At 35.9% G+C, this 17509-nt stretch overlaps 1 protein-coding gene across 1 annotated transcript in view; it reads left to right on the forward strand.

Annotated features, from left to right (window-relative positions):
• The window catches only part of ADAMTS20 (ADAM metallopeptidase with thrombospondin type 1 motif 20), a 215455-nt gene that overhangs the window by 84140 nt on the left and 113806 nt on the right, over positions 1-17509 (forward strand). Inside the window, exons 12-16 of the mRNA XM_064284366.1 lie at positions 6149-6294; positions 7600-7781; positions 7880-8016; positions 10171-10288; positions 12973-13068. Coding sequence (XP_064140436.1) covers positions 6149-6294; positions 7600-7781; positions 7880-8016; positions 10171-10288; positions 12973-13068 — 679 coding nt within the window. The remainder of the gene's footprint in view (positions 1-6148; positions 6295-7599; positions 7782-7879; positions 8017-10170; positions 10289-12972; positions 13069-17509) is intronic.

Here is a 17509-nt window from a genome sequence, read left to right on the forward strand (position 1 = left end):
TGACTGAAAGAGATCCATATTTATGCCTATTCCCAAAAAAGGTGATCCAACTGAATGTGGAAATTATAGAACAATATCATTAATACCACACGCAAGCAAAATTTTGCTGAAGATCATTCAAAAACGGCTGCAGCAGTATATGGACAGGAAACTGCCAGAAATTCAGGCTGCTTTCAGAAGAGGATGTGGAACCAGGGATACCTTTGCTGATGTCAGATGGATCCTGGCTGAAAGCAGAGAATACCAGAAGGATGTTTACCTGTGTTTTATTGACTATGCAAAGGCATTCGACTGTGTGGATCATAACAAACTATGGGTAACACTGAGAAGAATGGGAATTCCAGAACACTTAATTGTGCTCATGAGGAACATTTACATAGATGAAGAGGCAGTTGTTCGGACAGGACAAGGGGATACTGATTAGTTTAAAGTCAGGAAAGGTGCGGGTCAGGGTTGTATTCTTTCACCATACCTATTTAATCTGTATGCTGAACAAATAATCTGATAAGCTGGACTATATGAAGAAGAACGGGGCATCAGGATTGGAGGAAGACTCATTAACAACCTGTGTTATGCAGATGACACAACCTTGCTTGCTGAAAGTGAAAAGGACTTGAAGTACTTACTAATGAAAATCAAAGACCACAGCCTTCAGTATGGATTGCATCTCAAGATAAAGAAAGCAAATATCCGCACAACTGGGCCAATAAGCCACATCATGATAAACGGAGAAACGGCTGACGTTTTCAAGGATTTCATTTTACTTGGATCCACAGTCAACAGCCATGGAAGCAGCAGTCAAGAAATCAAAAGATGCATTGCATTGGGTAAATCTGTTGTAAAGGACCTGTTTAAAGTGTTGAAAGCAAAGATGTCACCTTGAAGACTAAGGTGTGCCTGACCCAAGCCAGGACTTTTGAATCACTTTATATACACGTGAAAGCTGGACAATGACTAATGAAGACTGAAGAAGAATTGAAGCCTTTGAGTTGTGGTGTTGGCGAAGAATGTTGAATATACCATGGACTGCCAAAAGAACAAACAAATCTGTCTTGGAAGAAGTGCGGCCAGAATGCTCCTTAGAGGCAAGGATGGCGAGACCGCATCTTACATACCTTGGACATGTCAGGAGGGATTAGTCCCTGGAGAAGGACATCATGCTTGGCAGAGTACACGGTCAGCGGAAAAGAGGAAGACCCTCAACAAGGTGGATTGACACAGTGGCTGCAACGATGAGCTCAAGCATGACAATGATTGTAAGGATGGCACAGGACCAGGCAGTGTTTCATTCTATTGTGTATAGGGTCTCTATGAGTTGGAATCGACTGGATGGCACCTAACAACAACAGCAACATCCACATGTAGCCAAAATTTATGCATTCTTTTACTGAGGGGCATTTGGGTCATTTTAAGTTTTAAGCTGTTACGAATAAAGTTGCTATGAATATTCTTGTAAAAAGTCTTCTTGTGGAAATATATTTACATTGTCTTGAGTAGATACCTAGGAATGGAATTGCCGAGTCATAGGATAGGTGTATGTTTAGTTTTGTAAGAAAGTGCCAAGCAATTTTTCAAAGTATTTCTACCATCTTAAACTCCCTTCAGTGATATGTGAAAGTTGCATTTGTTCTGCATTCTTTGTCAACCTTTGATGTTGTTAGTCTTAAAAAAAAAAAAAAAAAGAAAAAATTAACCAGTCTATTTTTTTTTTATTGGATATAAAATGGAATCTCATTGTGGCTTTAATTTGCATTTCCTTGATTATTATCAATCTTATGAGCATCATTTTACATGCTAAGTAGCCATCTGAATATTTCCCCAATGACATGATATGGTGGGAGTGGATTTGCTGAGATTCAAAGTAAGTTACATGATGCAGAAAGCATCAGAAGAAAATGGAATACACAGAGTCACTGTACCAAAAAGAATTGGTTGATGTTCAGCCATTTTAGGAGGTAATGTATGATGTAGAACTGCTGGTAAACCAAAAAAAAAGAAAACCCAAACCCAGTGCCGTCAAGTCGATTGCAACTCATAGCAACCTTTTAGGACAGAGTAGAACTGCCCCATAGAGTTTCCAAGGATCGCCTGGTGGATTTGTACTGCCGACTCTGAAGGGAAAAGTACAAGCCACACCGAACTCAATGGTGAAAAACAAGGCTGTAGGAATTGATGGAATACCATTTGAGATGCTTCAACAAATAGATACAACCCTGGAAGCTCTTACTTATCTGTGTCAAGAGATTTGGAAAAAAGCTACCTGGCCAACCTACTGGAAGAAATCCATATTCATGCCCATTCCAAAGAAAGGTGTCTTAGGTTGGGTTCTCTAAAGAAGCAAAACCAGTTAAGTGTATAAATAAAATATGTATATAGAGAGAAATTTATATGAAGGAAATGGCTTATGTGATTGTAGAAGCTGGAATGTCCCAAGTCCGTGGGTCAGGATAGACACTTTTCCTGGTTCATGTAGTTGCAGGGGCTGGCGAACCCAAGATCGGTAGATCAGAGAGCAGGGCTCTTGCTCTTAGGCGGCGAAGATTCATGAATCCCATGATTGGTAGGCAAGATCGCGTGTAACCTGCTAGCTCAAGTCCCAAGTATGGAGGCTAGTCGAACAGGAGCCAGCTTCAGGATCCAGAGTGAGCAAAAAGCCCCCAAAACTTGCCAGAATATCCATTTATATTCAATGCAGGCCACACACTCAAGGAAACTCCCTTTCAACTGATTGGCTGCTGAGAGTAGCTTCCAGCATGGAGGTGATCACAGTATCATATGACTGCCAAGCCACTGAGAATCATGGCCCAACCAAGTTGACATACAACCTTAACCATCACAAAAGGCAATCAAACAAATCAGAAATTACCAAACAATATCATTAATACCACGTGCTAGCAAAATTTTGCTGAAGGTAATTAAAAAATGGCTGCAGTCATACATCAACAGGGAACTACGACAAGTTCAAGCTGAATTTAGAAGAGGACATGGAACGAGGTGTATCAATGCAGATGTCAAATGAATCTTGGCTGAAAGTAGAAAATACCAGAAAGATGTTTACCTATGTTTAATCAACTCCGCAAAGGCATTTGACTGTGTGGGTCATAACAAATTATGGATGACATTGTGAAGAATGGGAATTACAGAACACTTAACTGTGCTCATGTGGAATCTGTACATAGATCAAGAGACAGTCATTAGAACAGAACAAAGGGCTACTGCATTGTTTAAAATTGTAAAAGGCATGCGGCAGGGTTGTATTCTTTCACCGTGCTTTTTCACTGTATGTACTGAACAAATAATCTGAGAAGCTGGGCTATGTAAGGAAGAATGTGACATCAGAATTGGAGGAAGACTCATTAACAGCCTGAGCTATGCAGATGATACAACAACCTTGCTTACCAAAAACGAAGACAACTTGAAGTACTTACTTATGAAGGTCAAAAACTATAGCCTTCAGTATGGATTACACCTGAATATAAAGAAAATGAAAATCTTTACAACTGAACCAATAAACAACATTATGATAAATGGCAAAGAAATTGAAGTTGAAATGATACAAAAATTTCATTCTTCTTGGATCAGCAATCAATGCCTATGGAAGTAACAGTCAAGAAATCAAACAGTGTATTGCATTGGGCCAATCTGCTACAAAAGACTCCTTAAAGTGTTAAAAAAACAAAGATGTCACTTGGATGACTGAAGTGCACCTAACCCAAGTTGTGGTCTTTTCAATTGCCTCATATGCATGTCAAAACTGGACAGTGAAAAAGGAAGACCAAAAAAGAATTTATGCATTTGAATTGTGGTGTTGGGAAAGAATATTGAATATACTGTGGACTACCAGAAGAATGAACAAATCTGTCCTGGAGGAATTATAGCCAGAATGTTCCTCAGAAGTGAGGATGGTGAGTCTTTGTATAGCTTACTTTGGGCATGTCATCAGGAGACAGCAATTGCTGAAGAAAGATACTATACTTGGTAGAGGGTCAGCAAAAAAGAGGGAGACCCTCAGTGAGATGTACTGACACAGTTGCTGCAGCAGTGGGCTCAAACATAGCAATGATTATGAGGATGCCATGCATATGAGGCAATTGAAAAGACCATGACTTGGCACACCGTAGTCATCAAAGTGACATCTTTTTTTTTTTTGAACACTTTAAAGTGGGCTTTTGCAGCAGATTTGCCCAATGCAATACGATGTTTTATTTCTTCACTGCTGCTTCCGTAGGCATTGATTGTTGATCCAAGAAGAATGAAATTTTTGGATCACTTTAACTTCAATTTCTTCACCATTTATAATGATGTTGTTTATTGGTCCAGTGTAAGGATTTTCATTTTATGTTCAGGTGTAATCCATACTGAAGGCTGTAGTCTTTGATCTTCATCAGTAAGTACTTCAACTTGTCTTCATGTCACTAGGAGCCAGAGCCGACTCGGCAGTATCTAACAACTGCTTAGACGGGGGAGACTTCAGTAGGAACAGATTTTGAGAGGGAAGGGCAGAAGTTTGATTTTGGGCTGATTAAGTTTGAAATGTCAGTTACACATTAAGTGGAGATGAGTAAGCAGCTGTAAATATGAGGCAAGTTGTGGAGAGAGAGAAATTTGCTAGTCGTTGGGAGGTGGGTGTGATGAGATGGATGAGGCCACCAAGGAAGTGAGTGTTGATAGAGAAGAATAAAGGACCAAGATCTGACCTGAAGACATTCTAACATTAAGAGATCATAAAGAAGAAAAAGAACCAGTAAAAGGAAGCTAAGAACAATTATTAAGGATAAAAGAAAACCAAGAATGTGTAGAGGCCGGAAGCCAACATAAGAGAATATATCAAAGAGAAAGAGTGACCGGCTGTGTCACATGCTGCTGATAAGGCAGGGAAGACAGGGACTGAGGACCAGCCATTGGTTATAGCATTGTGAGACCTTCAGTGACCACCACAAGAACAGATTCAGGGAGGGATGGCAGGGGGCTGTAAAAGCCTGATTGGGGTGGGTTTAGGAGAGAATAGGCAGAGAGAGTTAGGCAGTGAGCATAGACAGCCCTTTCTAGGTTAAACAGGGCAATAGCAACCAGTGAGGGTAGTTTTTTATAGATGAGAGAAATAACAGTGTTTCTATATTAATGGGAATAATCTAATGAAGTACTTCTCAGGTGATCTGTCTTCAAGGACCTGTTTTCTCTATTTTTATTTCCAGTAATTTACAAACTGATACTTTTGTACAAAATAATAAAAATGATTGACTAGGTAAATGACATGTAAAAGATGACCTTCAAAATATAGCCATGTTTTTAGTTATTGTGCTTAATGGACATAAAATTACTCTGTCACATTCCTGTAAAAGTTTCTAAATGCTTATTCTCAGTTTCTATACTTACCGCCTCACAGACTGGTAACAAGTAGTTCAGACAGGTATCAATGCACGGACCACACTTTGAGTAGCAGTCACGCAGTGGAGAATTAAACAACGATGATATGGGAGAGGAGAGAACTGATGGATGTAGTGAGAAGGGATGGAATCAGTACACCAGTAGAGGGATTTGGTGTGGACAGGATCACGGAGTTTTCATAATAGGCAGGAAGGCTGAGTTCATGGGGGGAGATGATGTTAGGTGGGTAGAAGAAGTGGTGGGAGATTGTGGGTGTATCTTTCTATAAGATTCCATTTTCTTGATGAAGTAAGAAACAAGGTCCTAATTTGAGCCTTGGGATGAGGTGGACTAGAAAATTATCTAAAAGAGTGGGAGAGTAAATGGATATCTTTCAGTTAAAATTAGAAGCATGGATATATACAATATTAACTTAGTATTTGCTTCTTTGTTAAAAATACTATTTTTTATTTTAGTGTCTAATTTTTCCCCATATGCATAGGTCTTCCTTCCACAACAAGACTCTAAATCCCAAAGGCAAAGGAAACATTGTATTCTTTTTGCATTCCACAAATCTTCTTACAGTTACTCTGTAGATACCCAGGAAATATTCATAAAGTGGTGTCAAATGTAATTACATTTCTGAATTAACATTTTTGCTTTGAGTTGTATACATTTTGTTCCTATATTGACCTTTATGTTGCTACTATAATTAATGTGATGTTCTAATCACATATACATGAATCATTTCTTCTAATCTTTCTTTTTTATTATTTTATAGCATTGCCACCATGGACTATGTGTAAACAAAGAAATGGAAACACGTCCTGTAGATGGTGAATGGGGACCATGGGGACCGTATAGTTCTTGTTCAAGAACATGTGGAGGCGGAATCAAAAGCACAACCAGGCTCTGTAATCGCCCTGAGTATGTCTTTTTTATGTCACTGTAAATTAAGATTTATCTCAAGGCACCAGAAAGTAAACATCAGTTTCATTTACTTCTAAAACTGGAGGTCAGTCTGTAAGTTTTTGAGATTCAGAAAACTTCTGGAATACTTTAAGCCACATTACTTTATGTCTTGGTAGATCCTGATCTTGAAAAAAGTAAATATTTTAGATTAAAATAATTTTTAGAATCTCAATTGAGACAGATACCTTTTTCTTCATATCTTTTTTGTTTTCTGATTTAGTTAAAATTTGAGAAAAACTAGTCAATATGGATGACAGTAATATTTTCACATTTTCTGTGTTTCTATTGAAAGATCTTTTCACCAATTTTAGCTGTCCTGGACAAAATATGTATAGACAGTATTCTCTTTAATTTGGTTATAATGCTTTTATCCATTTCTTACTGTTTTGGGTAATTTCACATGTCGTATTTTCTTTCTCTGCTTCTCGTGCTATAGATGCATCATTCTCTTTAGCTGAATAACTACGGGAGCATATCTCCCCCTCATCAAACTATTTAAAATAATTTTGAGATTCCACAAAGTTTTTAAAATAGAGTTCCTGTTATGTAAAATAATATGTAAGTTGGTAAGCAGTATGACACTTTCAGTACTTAAAATCTTATTTACAAACATTATTGATAGAGAAACAAGGCGTACCTGGATAAAATCTGACTTAGTTCATATGAATTTGAGAATAAATTTTTTTTTGTTTTGTTTTTTAAATTGTGCTAGACATCTTTGTATTCCATAAATTTTGATAAGAAGAGTTTTTATTTTCCAGCATAAATTGAAACAAAGAGATGAGTATAGATGGATATTCTGAAATTCCATAAACGGAGTGAAGCAGGATATATGCAACAAAGATGCACATATATGTTTTTTCTTTTTATTAAAAATGATTCTGTCTTCCTTTGTTATCTTTTCTTCCTACACATCTTACATGTCTTTTTTTTCCCCAGAAAATGAACAAACCCTTTTTTGCAGTTTTAAAATGAATCCTCATGTTTAGTTAGTTACTTGTTAGTTAATCTACTCAAGAATGAGATATCATTTCTGCCCTCCAGGGTGTGTTGTCCATCCTAAGGTGGATATTTTTATTTTATTAGACATAGAACTGTTTACAAATTTTGTTACATGCTTCTGTTAAAAACAAACAAAAAAAAAAGTCAGTAGGATTTCAGTGGTTTTCCAGATCCTGTAAAAGAGTGGAACGGCTTTAGAAGTAAATGGCAGAAATAATATTGTACTGATGTGCTTTAAAATGTAATGAATTTGACTAGGCCAAGAAACGGAGGAAGGTACTGTGTGGGCCGCAGGATGAAATTTCGCTCATGTAATACTGATTCATGTCCAAAAGGCAAGCAAGACTTTCGAGGGAAGCAGTGCTCTGATTTTGATGGTAAACATTTCAACATCAATGGTCTTTCCCCCAATGTGAGGTGGCTTCCAAAGTATAGTGGGAGTAAGTAGATATAATATTTCTTTGTTATAAATTTTTTTTTGAGATATAGGAACCTTTAGCTTTATTATAGTAAACCAAAAATTCAATTTATTTTACAGTTGCCATAAAAGATCGCTGTAAACTCTATTGTCGGGTTGCTGGAACCACTAACTTCTACCAGTTGAAGGATAGGGTTGCTGATGGTACTCCTTGTGGAACTGAAACTAATGACATCTGTGTTCAAGGCATATGTCGGGTAAGTAAACTATAAGTTTCTGTTATATTTACAGTGACTTAATATTTTATTATTTTATTTCTCTGACCAAATATTACTTCAGTTCTTGTGAATTCTAATAGAGCAACCTTTGGTGGTATCATGCTATCACTAGAAGCATGGCAGGAAACCATCTGTCATCAAGAGTGACTCACAAAGCATTAATATCAGCTGATGATTTTTTTTTGTGGTGGTTCTGATACTCAGAATCAAGAGCGGTCAGCTTTCTAAAAGAATAGAAATAATAGAAAACACAGATTGTAGATTTTTATTTTTGCTACTTCAGATGTGACCTGGTGTGGTAACTTTTTTACCTGTTTTTAAAGTACTTATATCCTTCCTTCCTCCCTCCCTTTCTCCATCTCTGTCTCTCTCCCTTCCTTCTTATATACATTCAGCAAACATTTATTGAGTACCTGCAAGATGCCGCATACTATGTAGTTACCAAGGATAAAAGCATGGAAGAGCGCCCCTACTTCCAAGACGCTATAGAATCATAGGCGAGATAGGCATATAAAAAATTAGAATTCAGTGCTCTGGGTTTTTCTGCAAGGTGGCGTGGGGGTGTTGAGGAAGGAGCGTCATATTTTATGGATAGATAGGTAAAGGATTTGGAGAATGCTTCATGGAGGGCGTGAGACTTGAGCTAAGTATTGAGGATAACTAGTTTTAGAAAGGAGAGGAAGTAAAGGAAAAGGGTTGTAGGTAAGGACTAGCTGAGGGTTGTTGCATACTAAGACACGCGCTGTTTTTGCTGGAGTTCTCAGAGATCCATAAAAGGGTTTGAAGTTGAGCAAGAGATGTGATTTGATTTGCATGCTAGAACTTTCCGAATGTACTAGGTTAGGAGATTGGACGTAGGTGAGTCATTTGGCAGGATTATAGGTGAGAGCTGATGAGACCCAGAGTTATACGGTGCAAACATTGCTGCTGGCAATGTTAAAAATGGATGGTGAGTTTGAGAACTAGGATAGTGAGTGCAGTCTAAAAAACATAAGTGTAATCTTTTGAGTTCTTTTCTTTGGTTAATTTGGAACTCCATAAGATCAGTTTCCTCTCCATATAATCAAATATTTACCAGTTACCTAGGTAAGAAAGGCCTTGTACCCAAAAAGCTCTTCAGATATTCATGAAGAATTAAAAAAAAGTTGTACATTGGAAATAGCTTAAAAACTAGAGAAATGTTACTTAATGGCCTATAAAACTTATATGTTATTGGCAGCAGATAGCCACATGAAAATAAAAAAACTGATAAAGATTAGCTGAACGTATAGATGCATAATACTTCCGGAAAATATCTGGTTGAAAACGACCTTTTCATTTTATACACAAGGCAAATATTTCACATCATTTACCTTGTGTATGAAAGATTTGATGAGACTTACTCAGTTTCCTTACTTTTCTGATCATATTAAATTTAGAGAAATACTCTTAAGAATTGAAAGAGTTATTGCACCCTATACAAAGGCTGCCTCGTGCATTGAGGGGCTACACTTGTTCTTTGAACTACTGGAACTGGTCGCTCTCTTTCACTTTTATTCATTTGTTCTTTCTTTCAAGAAGCACTGCTAATTATGCTGGATATTAATTATGGAGCAATAGATTGTTTCTTTCAAAAGTACTTAGTTTATTCTTAGGGTTTTGAAGTCATGAGTTAATAAATGAATCATGAGAGACATCTTTTTGGGGTTAATTACTCTGATTTGTTACTTAGGTAATCATACTGTTTGTCCCTTTGAATTAAGCTGCTTTGAAGAGTGGTTTTCAGAGGATGGTGGGTATAGGAATCACTGTCAGCATTTGTTATAATGCAGAGCACTAGGTTTCATCTCCAAGGAATTTCAGGTGGAAAACCTAAGACTCTGCCTTTTTAAATGCCACTCCATGTGATTCTGATGCCAGAGGTATGCGTATGACCCTTTGAAAAACACCACTCTTTAGATCATGTGAACAGATGTGTGGAAATATTGATATACAATGAAATACAGTAGATAACCATTCTTTTTTAAAAACCCCGTAGAATGGAAACTGCTGTTAATTGAGAGTATTTGTGAAAACAACTTTGTAAATTTTAAAGCACTGTCGTTACAATTGGTCAGTTTTATAATATTGGTTATAATTACTGTGTTTTTGAAGCAAGCTGGCTGTGATCACGTGTTAAACTCCAAGGCCAGGAGAGACAAATGTGGAGTGTGTGGTGGAGATAACTCTTCCTGCAGGACCATGGCTGGTGTCTTCAATAGTGCTCATTATGGTAAGCTGTGAAGGCCCTTCAAGTTTTCCCTTTTATTGGATATAATAATGAAGCATATAATAGCAATGGTTTGTTACCATTTTGTCTACCCTATACTCTCAGTCCAAAATGATTGTTAAAGTTTTCCTTGTGCAACATGATTAATATAATTGGTGTCACTAAACTGTACACACATTTTATGAGACCAAATTTCAGCAAACATTGTATTATATATATTCATAACAATTAAAATATTTTTTAAAAAGAAAGTTTTCTAAATATAAAAAAATTAAATCTTCTATCAGATATTCCAACGGATTATTGATTCACCTGCCCAAGGTGAATCAGATTCCTAAAAATTATTAGATGCTTACAGTGAATTGAGTGCCATTTGACGATGCGTGAATAGTTCTCCTAATTAATGAAGGGCTTTTACTGATGTTCCTGTAATCTGAAATATACATATTTATGAATTTTCCAGGAAACTTGCTTGGAATTATTTTTTCATCATTTAAACCACACTTTCTGTGTGACCTGACCTATCTTTGTGTTTCTTATTATTAATGATATATTTAAAATGTTACTTGAAAGTGAAGGATGAAACCATAAACATAAATGTTGATTGGGAATTATCATTAAATTGTCTAGGTAGTATCTGGATCACAAGGAGCCCTGGTGGCACAGTGGTTAAACTCTCAGCTGCTAACTGAAAGGTTGGCTGTTCAAACCCACCAGTGGCTCAGCAAGAGAAAGGTGTGGTAGTCTGCTTCCATAAAGATTACAGCCTTAGATACCCTCTGGGGAAGTTCTACTCTGTTCTTTAGGGTTGCTGTGAGTTCCAATTGACTCAACTGGATCACAGTTATAAGGGATATTTGGCCATAGGTTTCCCCCTCCCCCCCAAAAAAATTGTTCTGAGAAAATAACACGTCAGATATTTGTCATTCTAAAATTTCCTGGGTAAACTTTTTTTTTTTTTTTTTAAATCTTCATGGTAATTAAAGCAGAATTTTTTGGCAAAGCTAAAATGTATTTTTTTTTTTACAGTCTTACACAGCTTTTAATTGTGTTCACATGTGTTTGAAGAGTTGTTTAAGCTAGCATTAATTGCTTCACTTAAAGCAGTATAATTTAAAATACAAAATTTATTTTTTTATATTAAGAACATAGTATACTTCATACCATGATGTTGCTTATGATTCTTAGTTACTAGATGATTTGACCTGTTATTTTGCTAATGGTTATGATTCATTGTTTTACGAGAGCCACACACATTCAGTCTAAGACCAATGGCACACATTTATCAAAGTCTGGTCTGAATTCATTGAAAAAATTTTTTTTTTCTGTAAAAAAACCACATATACCAATTAGGAACAAATATTTAACCTTGCTAAAATTGCATTATGATTTACCAATGTGCAGATAGAAAAAGGTGTTAAATTCATTTGCAAGGTTTGAATAGCATTTGTTACACTTCTGCCCCCTGGTGGTAGCCTTCATCTTGTTACCTTTGCAAGGCCTTAGGCTTGCTTTCTTGAAACGATACAGCAAGGGTATAAACAGTGGAAGTAGTGAGAATATTTTATAGTGAAAAAATTGGGGAGTTAAAATTATTATTATATATTGATAACCTAAAACCAATAGTATGCGTGTAGGTCATACCATTTATCACCTTATATTTAAATTGCACGACCTTGAAGTGATATAAATAAAGGCTATTCTAAAAACACACAAGATAATCTCTTATGAGGGCTGCCGATCTAAACTTCTAAAAATTCCTCTTCTTAAGATCATTACATATTTATCAAAATTAGTGTACAAGAAAAATTACAATGTGTTTTATTCATGTACTGAATAGAAGAGGAAATCCTAAAGAATAGGGAAATGAGAAACTTAGAATAATATTGCTATAGCATAATTAATTATTGACTTAAAACCTGCAAGTATTTGGACCACTATTGTTTTTCGTGTTGGGAAAAGATCCTTTCTTAATATTGTTGGGTATAGTGTTTTCTCACTTTGAGCAATGCCAGTGTTGCCAAATTTGGTCTCAAAAAATATAAATGCTGTATTCATTCATCTTGAGTAAACTGCTTTTCTCTGACAAGTTTGTTAGTAAAAAAAAGTTAGTAGGTTCTTTAAAATAATGTAAACTTTGGGGGCAGCTATAGGGATTCCTGCTTATACTACAAATCAAAGCTTAAGAAAAATGTTTCTCATTAACTTTCAGTCTTTTGCCGTTTACTGAGTTTCTGGGTACACATTCAGAGCCATGACCAATTATTTTGTTTTATACCGAATTTGTGAATAGTTTGTAATCCTGTGTTTTTTCCCCGTTAGAAATCATGGAATGTAAAGGGTATTAGTCAAATTAAAAAATTAGTGTATATACTAAGTATCTCAGGAGCTGAAATACTAGATTCATTTCTACTCTATGTTAAGAATTTTATAAGTAAGAAAAATTAGGAAAGGTTGTACTCAAGAATTCCCATCACAGTATGTTTTTAAACAACAACCATTTTTTCTCAATCCTTAATAATTTATATAACTGCATTGACTCAAAAAGAATAAGCACTATGATTTTTTAAAATATAAAATGAAATTAAGTCTGACCATGCTATTCAAATTTTTCAATCATTTAGTGGTAATAGCTTCTTCGCCAACTGCTTTTTATGAAATTTAACATGTATAAAATTATATTGCAGGTTATAACACTGTAGTAAAGATTCCCGCTGGAGCAACAAACATTGACATTCTTCAGCACAGCTATTCTGGAAAACCAGAAGATGACAACTACCTTGGTAAACATTTCTAATCAACAGCAGCCAATATGTGGTTCATGTGCAATTTCATGGAGGTCTGCCGATGATGTAAATTCTTGGAAGTCAAGAAGAGCCCCTTGAGTGAATATGCAATTTCAGTTCCTACTGAGTTCAGGCTATCTGACTGTATACGCATGTTCTTGTTGGGCTATACAAAATATAGCGTATTTAAAAAAAAAAAAAAAAAAAACAGCTGAGCTAAATTCTGAAACATAAATTGTTTTCAGTTTTTCCCAGAAGAATGTTTTAGATAAGCAAAGATTCTATTCAGTTAAGGTTGCATGTGTTTTTAGAACAAAATCCTCTTCTATCTTTTTATTTAAAATGAATGATAGGCCTATTGGGTTTAAAACTCCTTAGAAAGTTTTCTTTAACTGAGTTTAAAATGTAGCAAAGTATTTAATTTTTACATTAAAGAAAGGCAGAAAGAAGAGTGCGGTTTGATATTTTTAGATGTTAATATAATCAACAGTATATTATCCTTTAGCTATTTCTAGAATATAGACTTCGTTTTTACTTTTTATTATTAAATGTTGACTTTCAGATTAGAAGGATTAACCATAAAATAATGTTTTATAAGCCCTTTCCTACTTTATAAGAAATACTTTAATATCTACTTATCTGTCATCCACCAGCATGAAGTGGTGATGTAGTATTGATGTTGAGAAAGTCCCTGCTTCACAACATTAACAGCACTAATAATACTTGCCTATGTGAAATATTGGCCCAGCTCATCAGTGCTTGCTTATAACTGGGAATTTGAATCTATAATAAACAGTGTGTCTCAGGAATTACATTTGACAGTCTAAAATCAAATACAAATGCTTTGATTTGTTATCCATTTACATTTAATTGCAATTCTTCCTCTTTTTTAAAAATATTAATGTACCTACATCCATGTACGTACATATATGCTACGATATTATAGATAAATTAAAAATGTAGATATTTATATCTTCCTGGAATGGCCAACTGGTTCTGCTCACATTTAAAAATTAGAAATACTGACCAATAAAGTATCAGTATACTTTGTAAGAGAACTACAAATGGAAATATGAAAGTCTAACTTGACATGAGCAAAATAAACAACATATAAAATCTTTAGAGCGGATTCATGAAATATATTTTTGAACTTTGCTTTGGTAACTGTAAAAGCAGTTACTCAGTTACATGATTTTTCACAGTAAGATTTTATTTCCCTTTGTTTGACTGTAACCAACAGTCCCTGCAGAAGCCTATCCACTCAAATTGATAATATGCAGATTTTACATACAGGAATTTCTATTTTATAAGGTAATTATACAATTGTATTGTTTCTTCATTAAATTCAGGGTAATGACAGTCGCAACATAGTTCACACATAAATAGAAACACTAAATTTACTTTGCAGTAATCCTTTCAACGTTGCTTTTTTGTTGTTGTTGTCTAAAGTATGTGAGACGTAGTCTCGCCATCCTTGCTTCTAAGGAGCATTCTGGTGGTACTTCTTCCAACACAGATTTGTTTGTTCTTTCAGCAGTCCGTGGTATATTCAACATTCTTCGCCAACACCACAATTCAAAGGCGTCAATTCTCCTTCGGTCTTCCTTATTCACTGTCCAGCTTTTACATTTTTATGAAGCAATTGAAAACACCATGGCTTGGGTCAGATGCACCTTAGTGTTGAAGGTGATATCTCTGCTTTTCAACACTTTAAAGAGGTCTTTTGCAGCAGATTTGCCCCATGTAACGCGTCTTTTGATTTCTTGACTGCTGCTTCCATGGGCACTGATTGTTCATCCAAGTACAATGAAATCCTTAACAACTTCGATCTTTTCTCCGTTTATCATGATGTGGCTTATTGGTCCAGTTGTGAAGATTTTTGTTTTCTTTATGTTGAGATATAATCCATACGGAAGACTGTGGTCTTTGATCTTTAAGTAAGTGCTTCGAGTCCTCTTCACTTTCAGCAAGCAAGGTTGTGTCATCTGCATAACACAGGTTTTAACGAGTCTTCCTTCAATCCTGATGCCCATTCTTCTTCATATAGTCCACCTTCTTGGATTATCTGTTCAGCATACGGATTGAATAAATATGATGTGGAGACAACCCTGATACACACCTTTCCTGACTTTAAACCACACACCATGCAGCATCTTCTTGTTCTTTTTGAACGACTGCCTCTTGATCCATGTACAAGTTCCTCATGAGCACAATTAAGTGTTCTAAAATTCCCATTCTTCCCAGTGTTATCCATAACTTGTTATGATCCACATAGTCGAATGAGTTTGCATAATCAATAAAACACAGGTAGACATCTTTCTGGTATTCTTTGCTTTCAGCCAAGATCCATCCGACATCAGCAATGATATCCCTTGTTCCATGCCCTCTTCTGAATCCAGCTTGAATTTCTGAAAGTTCCCAGTCGATATACTGCTGCAGCCACTTTTGAATGATCTTCAGCAAAATTTTACTTGCCTGTGATATTAATGATATTGTTCAGTAATCGCCACATTCAGTTGGATCACCTTTCTTAGGAATAGGCATAAATATGGATCTCTTCCAGTCAGTTGGCCAGGTAGCTATCTTCCAAATTTCTTGGCATAGGTAAAGTGTGCACTTCCAGCGCCGCATGCATTTGTTGAAACATCTCAATTGGTATTCTGTCAATTTCTGGAGCCTTGTTATTTGCCAATGCCTTTAGTGCAGCTTGGACTTCTTCCTTCAGTACCATCGGTTCCTGATCATATGCTGCCTCCTGAAAAGGTTGAATGTCAACCAGTTCTTTTTGGTACAGTGACTCTGTATATTCCTTCCATCTTCTTTTGATGTTTCTTCCGTCATTTAATACTTTCTTTGTAGAATCCTTCAGTATTGCAACTCGAGGCTTGAATTTTCTCTTCAGTTCTTTCAGCTTGAGAAATGCCAAGCGTGTTCTTCCCTTTTGGCTTTCTATCCCCAGGTCTTTGCACATGTCGTTATAATACTTTAGTTTGTTTTCTTGAGCCACCCTTTGAAATCTGTTCATCTCTTTTACTTCGTCATTTCTTCCTTTTGCTTTAGCTACCCTATGTTCAAGAGCAAGTTTCAGAGTCCTTTTCTGACATTGATTTTGGTCTTTTCTCTCTTTCCTATCTTTTTAATGACCTCTTGCTTTCTTCATGTATGATGTCCTTGATGTCATATCACAACTCGTCTAGTCTTCAGTCATTAGTGTTCAACTCATCAGATGTATTCTTGAGATGGACCTTAAATTCATTTTGCTTTTTTAAATTTGCCTTTTTTGGAGGGGTGTAGTATTTATTACGAAGTTTAGCTATATGTAACTTGTGTGCTTTGTGTGGGGTTACTTGGAATGTCAAACAAATGTTTTTCACAAATGTCATCATCTCACTGAAAAAGTGTGATGTAAGCAGAGCAAATAAAAAAGTATTTGATTAATATCAGGTTTTTATAAGTGTGAAATTTAAAATATTACCCTCATTCACTTGAAAATTAAATACCTCAGTGCTTTACAATTTATACACTTTACATTTTTCACATTTGATCCTGATGTAAAGCCTGTGAGGTAGAAATTTTTATTATTTCTATTATTCCTTTTAACAAACTGAGCATGAGACTTGTCCAAGATTATGTAGTAGTTAATTGGAACAAAGTGAATTTAAACCCATTGTTCTAACACCAAATCCAGTTTTTTTTTTTTTTTTTTACTACCACAGTACTGTGCTACTGTGGGCACCATGCAATTTTGTATTTGAAAAGGAACAAATTATGAATAAAAACTACATTATCGTATATAATATGAGTCCTTGGGTGGTACAAATGGTTAAAACTCTGCTGCTAACCAAAAGATTGGTGGTTCAGATCCACTCAGAGGCACCTCAGAAGAAAGGCCTGGTAATCTACTTCTGAAAGATCACAGCTAGTAAAAGCCTTATGGAGTACAGTTCTACTCTGAAACACATGGGGTTGCCATGAGTCAAAATCTACTCAACAGCAGTATGTGCGCTATTCAATATATACACAAGGGTAAGTCAAAAAGTATTGTCACTAGGGTTCCAGTTCATACATGCATGTTATTCCAAACAAGATGTGTTTAACCATGTCTCTGTGATCAGTAGATGGCTACAGACAAGTTCTCTCAGTAATATAATTGTCAGTCTCATTAGAGTGCCTTTGAAAAAAAGCATACTTTTTGTGCCATGGAAAAAAACAATTTTGAAGTCAGGGCGAAAATGACATTTTTAACAAAACTCAAGTGGACGCCTTCCGAAATCATCGATTTGCAACAAGTATATGGGAATGTTGCCCCACATAAAAAAACGTTTTTTAGGTGAATCAAGCTTTTAAGGAAGTTTAGGAAGAGCTCAAAGATAAGCCAAGGGAAGGAAGACAGCTTAGAAGGTTATGGTGACTGGGGTAATGTTGATAGACTTTCTCG

Source organism: Loxodonta africana, chromosome 4 (genome assembly GCF_030014295.1).
Source record: "Loxodonta africana isolate mLoxAfr1 chromosome 4, mLoxAfr1.hap2, whole genome shotgun sequence".
NCBI classification, from domain to species: Eukaryota; Metazoa; Chordata; class Mammalia; order Proboscidea; family Elephantidae; genus Loxodonta; species Loxodonta africana.